The following is a 17,252-nucleotide window of genomic DNA, read 5'->3' as shown; positions in this document are numbered from 1 at the left end:
CAGGAGGGGATCACAACCAAACCAGGCCACACAAGTTAAAAAGAAACATTTTATGTACAGACATCCTTTAAGGTGGGCAGAGTTCCCATCACTGACCTCTCTGGGACCGGTGCCCCAACCCAAAGGACACATGATTCGGGCCAAGTAAGAGACAACCTAGGGTCTGAAAGCAATAGACAGTGTGGGAAGGTGTAGCGGGTGGGGAGAGGACAGAGTCCAGCTCATCCAGCTTGGCCAAGAGTCAAGGTGCTAAACTCCTGGCTCCATCGAAGCACGAGGTCCTCGCTCTTGTCCGGAGTCAGGACAGTGTACGTCTCATTCTGCAGACATCTCATGCGGGACACCTGTGCAAGGTCCAAGTAGGAGAGCCAGAAGCCAGAGGTGTCAGAAGTCCAGACCCCAGGGGCGGGGGCGGGGGCGGGGGCGGGCGTGGTTGCAGGGAGTGCAGGAAAAGTCAGAGAAGCCGGAAGCTCAGATGTGGCTTTTTAAAAAAGCAGCCAGACACACCACACAGCCCAAACCCCTCCTTTTAGAAATGAGGAGCCCGGGGCTGGAGAGGAAGTGACTTGGCTCAGACGACTCAGTGAGTAAGAGCAGGAGGTAGGACTGACACCTAGACCTCTCTGACCAACCTGGCTGGGGGTTCTTCCCTCCCAGTGTGTCCCCAGGGCTTCTGATGGCAGCCTCCCCTTTCCACCCCCATCCTGGAACTCTTGGCCTGGGGCCCTGGGAGAGCTGCTCACCTCAAGGCTGGAGGAGTAGGGACAGAGCTCCGGGAGACACACCTGCTCTTCACACCCCCACCCCCATGCTCAGATGGATGCCACGGCTCAGGTGCGCGGGGGAGGTGGAAAGGTGGCCAGAACAGGTCAGCGTGCAGTGACCCATGGAAGGGTTGATGGGGGGGGGGGAGCAGCGGGAGGGGCTCACCTTCCGGTCCCTGTTTCTCATCATACACTGCTGGCTTTTGAAGGCGCAGTAGTTGGGGTACTGCACATATTCCGTGTCACAGATCTAAGGCAGGAGTGGGGGATGGGAGGTGGAAGACTTCAGAAGCCTCAGAGCCCTTCAGAGCGCCCCCCACGGCAGAAACCAGGGCAGAGAACCAGACCCTCTGCACCAGGGTATCCCCTTCAGTGTCACCCTCAGTGTCTGGGAAGAAGCTGGGAGCTGAAACTAGGAAGGGGCTGCTTTGCTGGTCAGCAAGCTGCGAAAGCAGCTGAGGAGAGGACCGGGGAAGTGAGTACCAAGGCTCCAGATAGTGGCAGGGTCCTAAGTGGCAGTCTCATCTCAGGGAACCTCCTGGGGACGGCTTAGGACGGAAGAGGCGGAAGTATTTCTAATGTGTGACCCTGGGTGGAGCCACTTTCCTCTGTGGCCCTCACCACCCCACCCATAACCCCAGGGGAACAGCTGAAATGGTCTAAGGGCCCGTCCAGATCTAGGGGCTCAGGGAGGAGAGCTAGGAGGAGGCCCTTCTACTCAGCTAAAAGCCCTTTCTTAAGTAGCCTCCACTTGTCCTGGTCTTGATTTTTTTCTGTTAAACCACACAGAAGGCGGGCGGGGGCCGGGGGTGAGGGGGGCAGTGCTAGCTCTTAGCTACAACAGGTTGACCCACAGGGGAGGTGACTTTGCGGGAAGGGGTAAAGCTGATCCCATTGAGAGGGAAAGCACTGGAAGATTCGGGAAGGAGCCTACAGACTAAGGCAGGGAAGCACTGGATCACCGTCAGCGGCACTTCAGGCATCACCCAGAAGTTTGTCTTAGAAATGAGGCCTCCCACCCCCAACCACCGAGGATAACTGGCAGAGCTGGGACCAGACCTGTTTTGTGCCCCCAAGTCCTGTACCCTCTGGCCTCCCGGATTGCTAGTCCTTTGCTAAACACAATCCTGGTCTCCTGGGGGCCCAAGGGAGGCGGAGGTGGCAGAGGTAGCGGGGAGGGTGTTGAGGAGTGGAGAGGGGAGTCTGCTGGAAAGAGGCAGGAGGCTCAGTGAGGAGCGGCTCTCAGAAGCCAGGGCCCCAAGACTCCCCCCGCCCTACATCCTAGGGTTCCCCAGAGCGAGGGACCAGGAAGAAGCGTGGTGAGGGGGGTGGGACTGACCCTGGTGGGGAAGTCTCCATCCTGGAAGCTCAGGAACTCAGTCTGGAGCCAGCTAGCCACTCGGTTGTCTTCGCAGCCCTTAGTGGCCAGCCGGGCACACCAGAAGTCCATGCGCAGCCCGCCGTACAAGTCCAGCCCGTAAAAGCGGCCCGATTTCCGGCTCCCTATCTGTAGCACGGGGCACAGGAGAGAAGTGGGCACCCTGCTCACCCCCTCCAGCTCCCGGTTGTCCGGCCCTGCCTGAAGCCCTACCCCACCCCCACCCCCACCACCACCACTGCAACCCACCTGGCTGGGTCAGTACCTGGGTGCCGATGGTCATGCTCTGGGAGGCAAGCAGGGGGCTGACAAAGGGTGTTTTGTGGGAGCTGTCGCACTGCTGTCGCTGCAGGTTGGCCTCCGAGTGGCACTGCTCCAGCTTCAGCGAGCAGAAGTCACAGAGGGTACACGCGGCTACGTGTCGCCGCCCCAGGCTGTCACAGACCTGCAGAGGGGTGTGGCTGAGGGCCTGAGGCTGAAGTCCCACGCCCCCACAGAATGTCCCCTCATTAAGCCTTTTCCAGAAGCTCCTCTGGCTTTTCCCAAACCCCCTCCCCAAGGTCCTATTTCTTCCCCCTCCTCTGCTACTGCTAAGTCGCTTCAGTCGTATCCAACTCTGTGCGACCCATTGACAGCAGCCCACCTGGCTCTCCCGTCCCCGGGATTCTCCAGGCAAGAATACTGGAGTGGGTTGCCATTTCCTTTTCCAATGCATGAAAGTGAAAGTGAAGTCGTGTCCGACTCCTAGCGATCCCATGGACTGCAGCCTACCAGGCTCCTCCATCCATGGGACCTTCCCGGCAAGAGTACTGGAGTGGGTTGCCATTGCCTTCTCTGAGGATGGTTTATTTCCTCACAAACAATCTTCATCTTCCTGCAGGTGACACCCAAGCCTCTATCATCCGTTCTGATCTCTTTCCTGAGCTTTGAATCCCCATGGCCAAGTGCCTGACAGATGTCTAACTTTGCCTAACTGAAAAAGGCTCACAGTCCTCCCTTCCTCTCTGCTAATGATAATGCTAATATTTACAAAGAGCTGGCACAGTGCTGCGCGCCATGGCTGATAAATGCCTTCATCTTATTTGGTCTTCCTAGGAATAGAATAGCTACTAAGCATGGCTCCATTTGCCTGCCAGGAAACTGAGGCTCCCCAAGCCTGAGTCACTTGCTCAAACAGACATCGAATGCACGATGGACCTGGGACACCGGTCCGGCTGCTTCCAACTCAAAAACCCAGGTCCTCTGCTGGAGCACCTGGGTTCAGAGCCTCCAACTTCTTGGAGGACCTTCTTAGATGTGGAGCCGCCCATCTTCCTGCGGGGCTCTCCACCCTGAGTGAGTCTCCTCAGGACGATCTCGCTCGGCAGCATCTTCAGGCCATCCCGTCAGCGCATCACAGTCACAGAATCTCTTGCTCACTCCTCATAACAGCTCACGGGGGAGGCATCATCAGGTCCCTAACCCTGAATCATAACTGAATTCCCCTTTCCTACCAAATGAAATACAGCTGCTTCGGACTGCCATTCGGGATTATTCACATCATGGCTTCTTTGATTCTGTTTCCAGGTAAAATGGGCTCCTTACTGTTCTTTCAGCCAAGCCCTAAAATCCAGTGAGCTCTCCATTAGTCCTGAACTTCCTAAGCGCAGTCCATCTCCACCAAAAAATAACTCTCTTTCCATCACCTACCAACCCACACTACTTTTGTATAATGCTACTCAATCTCAGCTCCCTGCAAGCAGGAGGAAGAGTAACAGTGTGCTCATTCTTGGTCCCTCGTGGAATTTCTTCTCTCTTGCCTCTGAGCCTTTGCACGAACTAGTCTCTGTAGCAGGAACCTTCTACCAAACCCTTCTTCTGCCTGGTTAACTTCTTTTATCTCCAGGTGTCAGTTTAAACATCAGTTCCTCTAAGAGGCATTGTCCAGTCCTGCCCCAGCATGACTTCTGTGCTCGCCATCTGCTCTCTGAACTTTGGACTTATCCGTCATGCGTCAATCCCTGTCACGCTGGTCTCCGTTTTGTCTCTCTCTCCCAGTGGACTCCAGGAGGACAGAGGATTGGATCTTGTTGCACTCGTCACTAAATTACCTAGGACAGAACTGCTAGTGTCTCAAATACCTAGCAATATCTGTTGAATAGACAGATGCATGCATGGCATGCCAGCTCTTAGCACACATTTGCTAACTTGTGCTTTTAGAAAGTCCTACACTTCTTGGAAATATAATTTGCTGGGTTCTGAGGACATATCGAGATTGGGATCTCTCTACAGAGCCCTGGAACGGGTTCTAGGACCCCTCCCGGAAGACGAGCTGCATCTAAGGTACAGCCACATCCTGCGGTTGGTGAACTGGCTCTGGACATGACTCAAGCTTAGCAACTGAGCCACAGAAGGAATTCTGGCCAGGAATGGATTCCAGACTCTGTCTTGAGCCTCCCTCCTTTTAAGGGAGCTGGAAATGTCTTTCCAAGAAGGGGTTCTCACTTGGAGAGTTTCTCAGGCTTTCTGTGGCCCCGCCCATCCTGTACTCCCTAGGCCCATGAACTTGGAGCCAGTGAACAGCTCGGTGGGCATACCGATATCCCAAAACCAAGGATCTCATTTTCCAAGTACTGCCAGGCCTTGGCTGTCGGGGTTATGACGCAGGTGTTCTCCACAATCGAGTAGCACAGGGTCAGCAAGGCCTCCACATGGGGCAGCTGTAGCAGGCTGCAAAAAGACCAAAATGGCACCACTGCAGGGGATGGGCCAGAGGGCCAGGGCAGACAGCCATGCCCACTCGCTCCCCCCTGCCCTTACCATCCAGTCTTAGTCACATGCATTCAGCATGCTGGAGGTGGCCTTACAGGCCTCCAGATCAACTGCCTCCTTTTACAGATGAGGAACTGAGACCCAGAAAGGGGAAATGAAATTTGCAGTGCTCATCAGAGGCAGAGAGAAACCCAGAATCCAAGTCTGGTAGCTCTAGCTTCAGGGCTCACCCCATGCCAGGTAGAGATGGGCATCTAGGACACTGCTTAAGCCACGGAGGAGGTGAGGCGGGCAGCCACTGGGTGTACCCAAAGCCCAAGCAGATCTGGGTGGGTCTGAGGCCAAGGCTGGCCAAGTGGGCCTCTCATCCCCAAAGGCAGAAGGAAGGGTGGGGCAGGTGGAGGAGACAGAACGTCCAGTACCTGCCAGGGCTCTGGGATCTCCAGATGGTCTCCCCGTCATACATGTCATTCATTTCATCCATCTCCTGCGCCGACCGGATAAGCTCCTGGAGGTTCTCCATCAACATGGGAGTAGACTCCACTTCCCGCACCCGGGGAGTGAAGGAGAAAGGGTTGGAGGACACAAGTTCAGACCGAAACTTGGGCTCTGGGTCTGCCTGTAGCCTAGACGCTGAATCCAGAGCCTCCTCTGTGCCCTGGCCTTCCTCCTGCTTCTCCTCCTGCTTCTCCTCCTGCTTCTCCTCCTGCTTCTCCTCCTCCTGCTCCTCCTCCTGCTCCTCTTGCTCCTGCCCTTCCTCCTGCTTGTGCTCCTGCCCCTGCTCCTGCTTGTGCTCCTGCCCCTGCTGCTGTTTGTGCTCCTGCCCTTGCTCCTGGCCGCCCAAGGACAAGGAGGACTGGAGCAGCTCCTCCACATTGCTGTTCAGCCGCTCAGGCCAGGGCTGGAAGACCTGTCGTTCGGTGGCTGCAACAGGGTTTGCGAGGGACCAAGAGAGAGAAGGGAAAGGAATAGTCAGGCTTCTGGCATTCCGTCTTTGCAGAGGGACACACACAAACACATAAACGCACACAAACACACACAGAAACACATAAGCACACTCAAAACACACAAACACATAAGCACGCACAAACCGACACACAAACACATAAGCACACAGACACACATAAACACACACACATAAACACATAAGCACACATACACATAAACACATAAGCACACACATGAACACAAAAGCACACAGACACACATAAATACACACAAACACATAAGCACATACAAAACGCACACACACACACGCATACACAAACACACAAGCACACATAAACACATAAGCACACACATAAACATATAAGCACACACAAACACACTCACAAACACATAAGCACACACACATAAGCACACACACACATAAGCACAAACACACATAAGCACACACACACATAAACACACACACACATAAACACAAAGGCAGAGGAAAGTTATTCACACAACCAATCATAAAAAACACAGGCAAGAATACAAATATCAAAACAATAGTACTATGGTGACGGTGGTGGCAGTGTTACAGGTCCCCTTCCCACCTCCCTCACAAAAGATCCTCTTTCCTAACCCACTTCAAATACCACCTTTTGTCCCTCTCACTTAGCAAGCACCAAGTATTTTGAATACCTAGCAACCAATCCTTTTTGGAGTGAAGATGTGAGCTGAGAAATGTGCCAGAGGACTTCTCAATGCAATAGCGTTTTGGGGAGCAAGGAAAAATCAGTTCAGGGTAGAAATAGATGTAATGTCAGAAAACACCCTGATACAGGAAATCCCTAACTTGTATTCAAAAAAGTAGGCTTTCCCCTTATGCAAACATTTGCCCAAGGCTACTTCCAGCAGCTCACCTCCTTAGTTCCCTCCTGTTGATGCCTTAAGCCCTGGGTTTGGGGACTCTGGGATGAGAGGCTGGCAGGGTCTCACCTGTGATGCGGGAGGACATGGGGGAGGTAGCCGTGGTGGGTGGCAGCACTTCGGGTGAACTATCCACCTCCTTGAGTGTGTTGGGTGAGAGGATGGAGACTGGCTGGGAGCACCGGACCCTCTGCAAGGCGAGAAGCAGAGTGGGAAAGCCTTTCACAAAGGGCACATTTCCACTCCACCTTATCCTCTGTCCCCAGGTCTCCTCTCTCACAGTTCCTGGGAGGAAATCAGGGGACATGGCCCTGAGTCGAATCCTCTAGATCTGAGACAGGGTCCCCTGCAAAATCAGACGCCCTGCTGGCCCACATTCCTGCCTGCAGGCTTTTACATTTGACTGGAATGACATCTCTGTTGGGAGGAACAAGGGCTTCTCTCTGCCTCCTCCCATCTCTCTCCCTTACTTTTCTGGCAATAAGGGGATTGTTCAGAGTCTGAATGCCCAAGGTGAGACACTGGGCGAGTGTCGGCCAGCCAGTGACTGAGAGGGAGGACCTAAGGATGGCCTGGAGCCCTTCCTTGGTGACACCAGGTTCAAGCTCTGTCTTGACCTCACCTTGGCGTAGTAGACATGGTTGGAACAACGGTACTGGGTGAACTGGCAGAAGGACTCAAACCAGGAGGCGTAAGGGAGGTCGGAGCAGACTGCGCCTAGGGAAGGGTGGGGCACAGGTGAACACAGGGGTGTAATCCCTCCTGGAGGGAGGGTGCGATGGGCTCCTGGGGTCCGGAGAGCGGGGCACCCGGGCTCAGGGCCCAGGACCACCTGTCCCCTTGCCCTGGGTCGAAGGAGCACAGGGCTGGCCCTCACCGTCCGGCACCAGGCCGTGGTTTTCATACTGGTCTAGCTGGACGAGGGTGGGGTTCCGGCAGCCGTGGGTGGCACGGAGCCTGCAGGTGGTCTCCGCCTTCCAGGTAGGGGTCAGCAGTGCGAAGAAGCGCTCATACTCCGTGGGGGACAGGGGGCTGCCCGGCGTGGAGGTCGAGGCGGAGTCCTGGGCTGGGGCCGGTGCCAGAGGCAGGAGCAGCACTGCGGGTCGGGGACAGACCACGATGGACCCCTCTCCGCACCCGCCGGCCGGGAACACCCACCCCGAGAGCGGGGCGTGCACTCGGGGACTGAGCGCCTGGCCGCCAAGCTGGGGTGAGTGTGCAGGGGTGCTGGCGCGGCGGGGAGGGGCTATGGGGAGAGGCTGCAGGCATCCCCAGGGGAAGGCGGCTCGGAGACTGTGGAGAGCTCCGGGGGCGGAGGCGCGCTCACCCCTCAGGAGTGAGAGAAAGGACCCTGCGGCGAGATGCCTCATGGCCCCAGACGGTCGCCCGCGTTCCCAGGACCGAGCGCCTCTAACCGGCCAAGCCAGGGCGAGCAGATAGGCGAGAGGGCGGGGCCGCGGGGGGTAGGGGGGGCGAGACCAGCCGACGTCACAAAGTGGGGGCGGGGAAACTGATGCGAGGCTGCACTCGGCCGAAAGGTGGGGGCGGGTCCCCGTGTGTCACATCCCAGCTCGAGGACAAGGACGGCAGGAGTGATCTCGGACTCTGGCCGGAGCTGGATGGCGTAGCTCCCGTCTGTTCTTTACCTTATTACGTATCCCATGTCCATGCTGGCCCCGCACACTGGACACTTTTTCTCCCTACTTTACAATCTGGCCTTCCAGTAGTCACATGGGAATGTGAGAGTTGGACCATAAAGAAGACTGAGCACTGAGGAATTGATGCTCTCAAACTGTGGTGTTGGAAAACTCTTAAGAGTCTCTTGGACTGCAAGATCAAACCAGTCAGTCCTAAAGGAAATCAGTCCTGAATATTCATTGGAAGGACTGATGCTGAAGCTCCAATACTTTGGCCAACTGATTCAAAGAGCCAGCTCACCGGAAAAGATCCTGATGCTGGGAAGGATTGAGGGCAGGAGGAGAAGGGGGCGACAGAGGATGAGATGGTTGGATGGCATCATCAACTCAATGGGCACGAGTTTGAGGAAGCTCTGGGAGATGGTGAAGGACACGGAAGCCTGGTGTGCTGCAGTCCATGGGGTGGCAAAGAATCGGACATGAGTGACTGACTGAACAAATCCCATGTGAGGACTGGGGCAGAGATGGAACATGCAACACAAAGTTGGGGCCTGGAGGGTAGGAACTACAGAGGATAGCTCCAGGTAAGTGAGCCAGAGCAGGGAGTAAGATGGGGGTTCTGGTGAGGAGACCCTGCATAAGGAGGGCTTAATCTATGGAAGTGGTTCCAGGTGGGCATAGACAATTCATTGGTGATAAGTTTTTTCTTTGTGTTTCAAATAAGTCAGGCTAATACTTAGTATAACAGTTCATGTATAAAACACAAGTACACATTTATTGGAAATTAAATGAAAGATATAGGGAAAAGATGCACATCTTGAAGGTTTTGGAAACCCCCTGTCTGAGGCCCAGTTCCAGCCAGCTCTGTCCTTCCCATGCTGAGAGGTGGTGGGTCCTGGGGCAGCGGTACTACTTCAGGTTCCATGTCTGGTCCTACTTTCAGCATGACATCCTCCTGCCATTTAGCCAACTCAGAGGATGCAAACTATGCTGAGCACATGTGCTAAAATAGTGTCTCTACAATAAACACAGCAGGCCAACACGTACAGCTTTTATTCACCAACTCGATTCCTTTACAAGTGAGATACTGACACTCTGCCCTGCCCCTCCCACTCACAAGGCTGGACAAATCCTCTCGGCACAGAGGAAGGGGTGACCCTTCAGCCAGGGCCGTGGCCCAGAGGACCTGGAGGAGCCCCCCACTGGAAAAAGCATGGAGAGAATGAAGGAAATTTATCACGCATGGCCCCCCCCCAAAACGAGGGGAGGGAATCAGGAAGCTGGAGGAGGGCCCCATGCTACTGCCCCAGTCCTTAAATACAAAGCAACGGGAGAAAAGAGGACCATCCCTCAAAAACACAGCACCAACCTCGGCGTGGAGGCAAAAGGACAGTGGGCAAGACCACTTCCCTCTGAAGGGGGCGGGCTGAATGAGAGCACATACCGTTAGCGGCCGCAGAACCCCTGGACCAGGGTCTGGGTGCAGCCTCAGCACCGGAAGTGGGGAGGGGAGGAGAGGAGATGACAACGTGTGCCACCCACCTCTCCCTGACCCCCGGCCCAGCCAGGCATCCCACTCCCCACTAGCCAGGTCAGGGGATGTGGAAGAAACTGTGTTGGAATCCAAGGCCCTTGTCTATTTCTTTTTTCGTTCTTGGGAGCAGCGTGGGCAAAACCTACAAAGGAAGGTGGGGGAGGTGGTGAGCGAAGGGGAGGATGCCCTCTGTCACTCAGCTCAGGGTAGTCCAGCTCCGACCACAGCGCTCACTCACCATTTCCCCCGAGGCTTGGTGGTCAGCCCCACACAGGCAAAGTGGAACCACTCAATGGAGCACTGGAAAAGGAAGACGGTGGAGGAGCAGAGGGCAGGGAGCAGGGTGGGGCCAAGGAAAGAAAAGAACCCCCCCACCTGAGAGTCCTCAGGAGCATTCCCTTATTCCATCCTGTGGGAGGATTCTTGAAGGGTCCAAGGCCAACCACCTCCAACTCCCTTCCTCCTGTCCTGAGGTCCCACTCTTCAGCCCTTACCCTCTTCTGGTACCCAACTCCCTTCCTGTCCCCCAGAGCCCCCCGCCCTGAGGCAAACCGGTTCTTACGTCAGGGTTGTCACAGCCAATCATCTCCCCGTAGGAGACCTGGTGACAAAGGCAATAGGTGGGTTCGTTGGGATCCACAGGCATATCCAACACATCAGAGGGGTGGACACTGCCAAAGGTCACTGAGGGCATCCCATACTCAGGGCTTCTGCGTGCCAAGAGGGAGAGAGAGTATCACCTGCAGGAAGGGACGCTACAGCTTGACGCTCAGAGTGGCACGAGGAGATCCCTGTGAGGCTAGTGGTCTGTGGCTTCCCCTCTGTATCCAGCAGATACCAGAGTGATAGAGAAGGGGGCGAGGGGCGGGGCGGGGGCAAAGAGGAGCCTGTCACTTGGCAGGGTGCTCCCTGACTCACTCACGTGCGCACAAGTTTTAACTTCTTCTGGGCGGCCTTGGGGGCTTCTTCGTCGGAGTTTTTCCCTTTGGAACGAGCACGGGCAGCTTTCTTCTCCTTTTGAGTCCGACCTTCCAGGGAAGAGGGGAGGGGCAGCCAGAAGGCAGAGGGACAGAAAGATGGGTTAAGGACCCCTCCTCTCCTCCAACGTGGGGGTCCTCCCTTGGAGCTGAGGGATGGGCTGGCTGCCCTCTTGGAATCTTCGCTCCAACTCTCATGGCCCACCCCCCTCCTCACTCTTTTTGCCTTTGCTGGAAGAGCTGTCATAGTCACTTGACTCAATCTGCTTCTCCTTCAGATCAGCCTCAAAGCGGGCCAGGTCTGTGTCCAGTCGCCGAATGTGTTTGTCCACCTGGGTGGGAAGGAAGGAAGGAGAAGGAAGAGCTGCCAGGCTGGTTCCAGTAAAAGCAAACAGGCTAAGGCAGAATCCATGTATCTCCCAGACCCCAAACAGATCCCAGCACGCTAAAGGAGGGGTGGAGGACCCCGAGGAATAGACGGGAGGTAGTGGGGAGCCATGGGTAGGGCCATACCATCTCATAGGTCTGCATGGCAAGCTGCACCTTGTCATCACCAAACTCCTTGCACTTGCCATAGGCTTCCTGGATCTGTCTCAGAAGGGCCAATTTTTCCTCAGAGCTCCGGCTGCGGGCGCTACTCATATATTCACTGGCCAACTTGTCAATTTCAGCCTTCAGGTCTACAACAGAGACAGGGCTGGTCACAATGGCCCCCGAGTGGCAAGATTAAACATACTTCTTCCTCTTGCTCCTTGGACCTTTTGCACTGACCATCACAACCTTTGAATTAAAACACACTCAACATTCCTAGGTACTGTGCCACATACTCAAGCGATGCAACATGGCCACAACATGTGTTGTGAAGGCACCTTTGGTTGCTGGAGATGTTGCTAGCATAGTTGAAACTGGACTTATGGAAACACAAGGAAGGATTCTCTGCATGCTGCACTAATATGAAGAACATTTCTGTCAATGTCTGAAGATGCTTCTTTGCACGGCTTGCTGCTTCTGTCTCAAAAGCCATCTGATTTCTCATCTCAGAAACATTCTGCGATAGCTCTGAGAGCTGCAGACCAGGCTGAGTCATCTGCTGCTGCTCTTGACTTCCAGGGTCTGTACATCTACATCTCAGTATTGAAAATTAGGCCCGAGTTCACTAATGGAACAGTTCTTCTGCTTACTGTCCACCCTGTTTGGTTCATCATTTGCAACTTGCAAATATTCTCCATCACTTTTTTCTCCTGTGTGTTCATTTTAGCTATTGCTCCAAACATTTTACTAGGAGAAGGCTGGTGATGCCCCCAAACACCGAGACCATAGATGCCTACTGCCTAATATTACAGCACTCAGAGAAAATGTGGATGGAGACAAAAGCATAACTCCCAACACGGTTTAGCAACAAGTAACCACAGTGAGGACGTGTGAGCATACTAGGTTTATGCTCTGCTTTATTCCAGGCCCTTGAAGGAAGTTGGAAAAACGTGTATGTGGTTCAGTCATCTCCCAGTGGGTCTTTCTGTGCATGAACTCAAGAGCCAGAACTATATTACAAAGCAAGGAGCTGGTGGCTGGCATTCAGCAGGGAGTTCTCAGGGGCCTGTGTCCAGGATCTTAGATAATATTCATTTGTCCATGAGCAAACTGACCCAGAGTAACTCAAATCACAGCTTTAGGCATTCTAACACCCCTGGGCAGGGATACATAAGGATACACCTACATATCCTTCAGCAAGCATGGTCGATAGCACCAACAGAGATTTTCGACTATGAGAGACAAACTTGCCCACCGCAGTGTAGCCTCAGGCTCCAAGTAAATGTCTCAATGCAGCCAAACTTAATCAATGTCCAAGGACGGCCACAGATGGCACCTAATGCTTCTGTAAGGTTGAAGAATATAGTGTAGAGATTCTGATGTTAATTGCTGCTTTTCCTTTTTTTTTTTCCCCTTTCTTTCTAACATCTCCTCATGCAGCAAAGCTGCTGTGTACAATGTGAACTGTAGTCTAAAGCCACACTGAATTTTGTGACAATAATGTTAACAGCCCAGTGGAGTAGAAGCATTCTAGTTAGTCTTCCTACAAACATATCGAACATGGAGAACAGAAATGATTCCAGGATTGACTGGTTTTCTCACTTTTCCTGAGGGAGATATAAAGAGCACAGCATCTCTAAATTCTTGTGGCATTGTTACAATACTCCACGAGTTATGAAAAAGCTGACACAGAAACACAGGTCATCATTACTCTCCTTTTAAGAATTGCAAGAGAGTGAAAGAGAAGACAAAGCAATCTAGATCAGACCAGGTGATATGGTAACACCAAACAGGAGGGGAGACGATCACACACACTCACTCGGCACCGGGCTCCTTACTCTGCACATACCCTCTGTTCTTTGGTCCAGGTCCCTCATGAGCTGGAAGTTTCTCTGCAGTTCAAAGGGCAGGTTTTCAATACCTGGGGAGAAGAGGAGAAACTAAGACTCCCTGCACTTCCTAAGCCCTATGGCTGCTTTGGGGGGCTTCCCTGGTGGCTCAGATGGTAAAGAATCTGAGACACAACCCCTGGTATCCCACATCCTCTGGAATGTGGGATGCCCGGGTTCAATTCCCGGGTCGGGAAGATCCCCTGTAGAAGAGAATGGCAGGATTCTTGCCTGGAGAACTTCATGGACAGAGGAGCCTGGCAGGCTACAGTCCATGGGGTTGTAAAGAGTCAGACACGACTGAGTGACTAACACACACACACGCATAAACCCTGCAGAGAGTCAGGCAACTAACACACACACACACACACACACACACACACACACGAGCTGCTTTTAAAAAATAGGTCCAAAGAGCACTTGGTTATCCCTCCTTCAAACCATTAGACTATCTGTGACAGCACTCATCATTCCTTTCTCAGGAGGAGCCATGTCCACCGGTCTCCACAGCGAGCTCCCCATCTCTGCACAGCTTTCCCACCCTCCCCTCTTCAGTAACTTTACAAATCAGCCCTTCCCTCTCCATGCCCTTGGGAGTTCCCTGCTGGTACAGTGGCTAAGACTTCATGCTCCTAATGCAGGGGGCTCGGGTTCAATCCCTGCTCAGGGAACTAGATACCACATGCTGCAATCAAAGATCCCACATGCTGCAACTAAGACCTGGCACAGCCAAATAAATACTTTTTTTTTTTTTTTTACAAAAAGGTCTTTTTGCCCTCAACTTACAAATACCCTCTTGGTACCCTCCACTGATCACACACACACTTCCAATCTGCTCTCCAAACAGTAGCCAGAATATTCTTTTTTAAAATGCAAATCTGATCAAGTCACTCTCCCGTTTATAAACCTCCAGTCACTTCCACTGCAATATTCCCAAGTCCTACTCTGCACTTTCTGGCCCGTGCTGCACACCAGACCTAACTCAGGTCAGTCCCCGTCTGTGCACGCTCTGCTCTGTCACACTGGCCTTCTTTGAGTGCCTTGAAGTTTCCGGTGCTCTTCCAGACACTTGGCTTTCCGCACACTGCTCTCTCTGCCCAGGACGCCCTGCCCCGTCTCTTTCACCCCACTTCTACCATCCCTCTTGGCCTACTGAACTTCTGTTCATTCTTCAAAGTTCAGCTCAACCCTGACTGCCCCGGACTCCAAGTGCCCTGGGTTATGCTGTCATGCTATTCTATGGCTGCCCTTTGGCAGGGCAGATACTCTGGGGGCACTTATCCAATGTAATTAAATAAGTAATTATATAATTAGTTATACGGTATGTCTCCCCAGCTCTCCAGAAGGGTTAGATATGTCTGTCTTCTTCTCTCCTATTTCCCTAGTGTTCAGAACTATGACATGCATACAGAGGATCCTCAATAAATAATTGAATATAAAGGCATGAATACATTTCTCTCATAAAAAAAAATTCTCTTTCCATGACTCCACTTTGAAACTTTTAAAATGCATCCAATGCTTTAACCTATAGACTCGGGTCCACCATCAGTTTACTAAGATTAAGTCACCACTGAGTTACCAAATCAAATAATCTAATTACTAGTTCCATCCTAAAAAAAATGTTTGCAGTATTCTCACCATCTTCTTGCCTATGTGTAACTTTCTATTATGATTCCAAATCTCCTCACACACTTTCAAGTAATTTCATCACTGACATTCCCTTAGCCTGTCCCTTAAATGTCACTATTTTCTTGAGCTTACACTTAAGTTAATCCTATTATTTTCTCATACTTTCTCTGAATGATCTCCATCTCATTTACTCTTACAGACTTCTGAATTTCCTATCTTCTTGATGATATATGTCTACCTCACTTCCCAAACAGGAAATCAAGAAGTCACCTTAGATTCCTCCTCCTCTCTCAACCACTCAGTCAGTCAATTCGGTTATATTTACCTCCTAAATACTCTGTTGAGGTCAGGTCCTCATCTCTGACTAGAACTGTTATTACTAATTAATCTTGTATTACCAGGGTCATCATGCTCCAATTTACCAGACATCAATTACTTTCCTTTATTTAAAAAAAAATCACTCCATTTAGAAAATCCGTTGGTTCCTCACTATTTAGAGTGCAAGCTTCTTAGTCTGGCTTTAAAGACCATGCACAACCCAGCCTCAGCTACATTCTCCAGTGTCATTTTCCACTCTTTCACCTCAGAGTCCTATACATCAAACACTCTGGCCTCATCTTTCCCTGATCTTGCCACAAACCCATCAGAACACCTTTGCTGATGCTTCCCCCAACCTTCAATCCCCTCTGCCTCTCTACACCGGCAAATAAACACTCAACCTTCAAGATTCGGTACATCCTCTGTAAAGCTTTACCTACACCTCCAGGTAAACTAGTCTCTCTTTCTCCAGTGTTACCAACTGTCTGTTTAATGTATTTCTGTTATTTGCCACATTTTTATAATTATTTATTAGAATCTGTGTCCTACTAGTCTATGAGCACCTTGAGGAGAAGGTCCGTGTGGTATTCATTCTTGTATACCCCCAGTACCTGCCATTATGTCTGACCCACAGCAGGACCTCAATAAACGAATGAATGACTCCCAACGCTAAGGCAAAGGTAAGAGAATAGGGTGACAGGCTCTGTGAAGGGGGTCACACAAATGGCATAAACAGAACACCAAATTTCCATCTGATGGGAATTGGGTCTTTACTCCAAGAGGAGAAGCCTTCCAGTCCATCATCTGACAGTGGTCACTCGTAACCCCCTATCCCCATGAGAAAATGCATCTTCGAAAGAACTGGGCGGAGAATCGCGAGCAGATCTTTGTCGCTGCTCCAATGGCAGTGGATGACATACTAAAATAACCGATTCAGAACGACTTTAAGAAAAAGATTATCCTGAGGCCGGAGACCCTGAAGACAGGGGCAGCAAATATCTTCTCGGCTATGCCTACCAGCACTTCAAGAGCCGTCCCCCAGCCCAGCCGCGCAACTCCTCCCTCTTCCTCACCTCAGAGCGAGGCCTCGACCCCGCTGCCCCGCCCCCTATTTCTTCACACACTCCAGTATTTTCTCTCACGCAACCCTTCACGATTGTGACTTTCTGACCATCGGGTCTTCAGGGCCATAGAGCTCCTCAGCCCGAACCCCCACCCCCACCCTTCTGTGACCCCTGACCCGCTCCTCCAGCCTGCTCTTACTGTCCAGATAATGTTCCAAATACATCCCCGCAGCCATCTTGAAGCAAAACAAAGCAACTTCCGCTCCGCCCCGGAAGTGACTGAACGCAACGGGCGCCGAAGCGGTCCTCCACCCCGCTCCTGGAGCCCTTCCGCCCTCAAGGGTAACTTCCGCCCTCACGAGGTCAATTTCCGGTCTGAGTACAGCACCCGTCGAATCGCCTCTTGCCGGCGAAGACACTCGTCCCTGGCGGGGCGGTCGAGCGCGGAGCCGGCGGCGGCGTTGGCTGAGGGCGCCATTTTGCGTCCTCAAACTTCCGTTCCCTCCAGGAGGGGGACGTGCGGGCGAAGAGACCTGTCTTTTGGGGCTTTTAGTCCACAAAGAACTGTTTTCAGCAGCCGGAAAATGTGAAGCTCGCGACCAGGGCAGGTGCCTTCTCCAGTTACGGTGCGAGGTGTAAATCCTCCCCGTTTCTGTTCACTCACGCGAACGCCAGCTCTCCAGGAATATGTTTTGATGTGGAAACAGATCATTATTTATAAACTGTTTATAGGTACAAAGTACTCCTCACAATAAAGCTGTGATTCTCCTCACGTTTTGTAAGGGTTTCTGCCACTCCAGGACGTTCCCGCTTGCAAAGTGACAAGAGTACTGCTGGCCTTGTCCTCCCGTGTTCGTCTCCATCTTTACTCGTTTATGTATGATGTTAACTGGCACAGAGCTGTCACAACTGGGCCAGATGGA

At 52.5% G+C, this 17,252-nt stretch overlaps 2 protein-coding genes across 3 annotated transcripts; both read right to left on the bottom strand.

The window, feature by feature from the left end:
* ACRBP (acrosin binding protein) lies at positions 36-8,120 on the bottom strand. The gene is made up of 9 exons (XM_018049062.1): positions 7,628-8,120; positions 7,373-7,467; positions 6,820-6,940; positions 5,316-5,817; positions 4,719-4,851; positions 2,408-2,587; positions 2,104-2,271; positions 931-1,014; positions 36-344 (listed from the first exon to the last, which is right to left on the bottom strand). The coding sequence occupies exons 1-9, from the start codon at positions 8,118-8,120 to the stop codon at positions 222-224; spliced, it is 1,899 nt and encodes a 632-aa protein (XP_017904551.1). The 3' UTR covers positions 36-221.
* ING4 (inhibitor of growth family member 4) lies at positions 9,136-16,600 on the bottom strand. 2 transcript variants are annotated; one of them, XM_005680954.2, is made up of 8 exons: positions 16,529-16,600; positions 13,279-13,350; positions 11,412-11,578; positions 11,116-11,230; positions 10,844-10,949; positions 10,484-10,631; positions 10,160-10,221; positions 9,136-10,063 (listed from the first exon to the last, which is right to left on the bottom strand). In XM_005680954.2, exons 1-8 carry the CDS (start codon positions 16,563-16,565, stop codon positions 10,024-10,026), a joined length of 747 nt encoding a protein of 248 aa, XP_005681011.1. In that variant the 5' UTR covers positions 16,566-16,600; the 3' UTR covers positions 9,136-10,023. The 2 variants fall into 2 exon arrangements, with proteins under 2 accessions (XP_005681011.1, XP_005681013.1); XM_005680956.2 differs by having other exon boundaries at positions 11,125-11,230.

This window comes from Capra hircus, chromosome 5 (genome assembly GCF_001704415.2).
Source record: "Capra hircus breed San Clemente chromosome 5, ASM170441v1, whole genome shotgun sequence".
NCBI classification, from domain to species: domain Eukaryota; kingdom Metazoa; phylum Chordata; class Mammalia; order Artiodactyla; family Bovidae; genus Capra; species Capra hircus.
The sequence above is the reverse complement of the archived record's forward strand: the minus strand, read 5'-3'. Positions and strand labels throughout refer to the sequence as shown.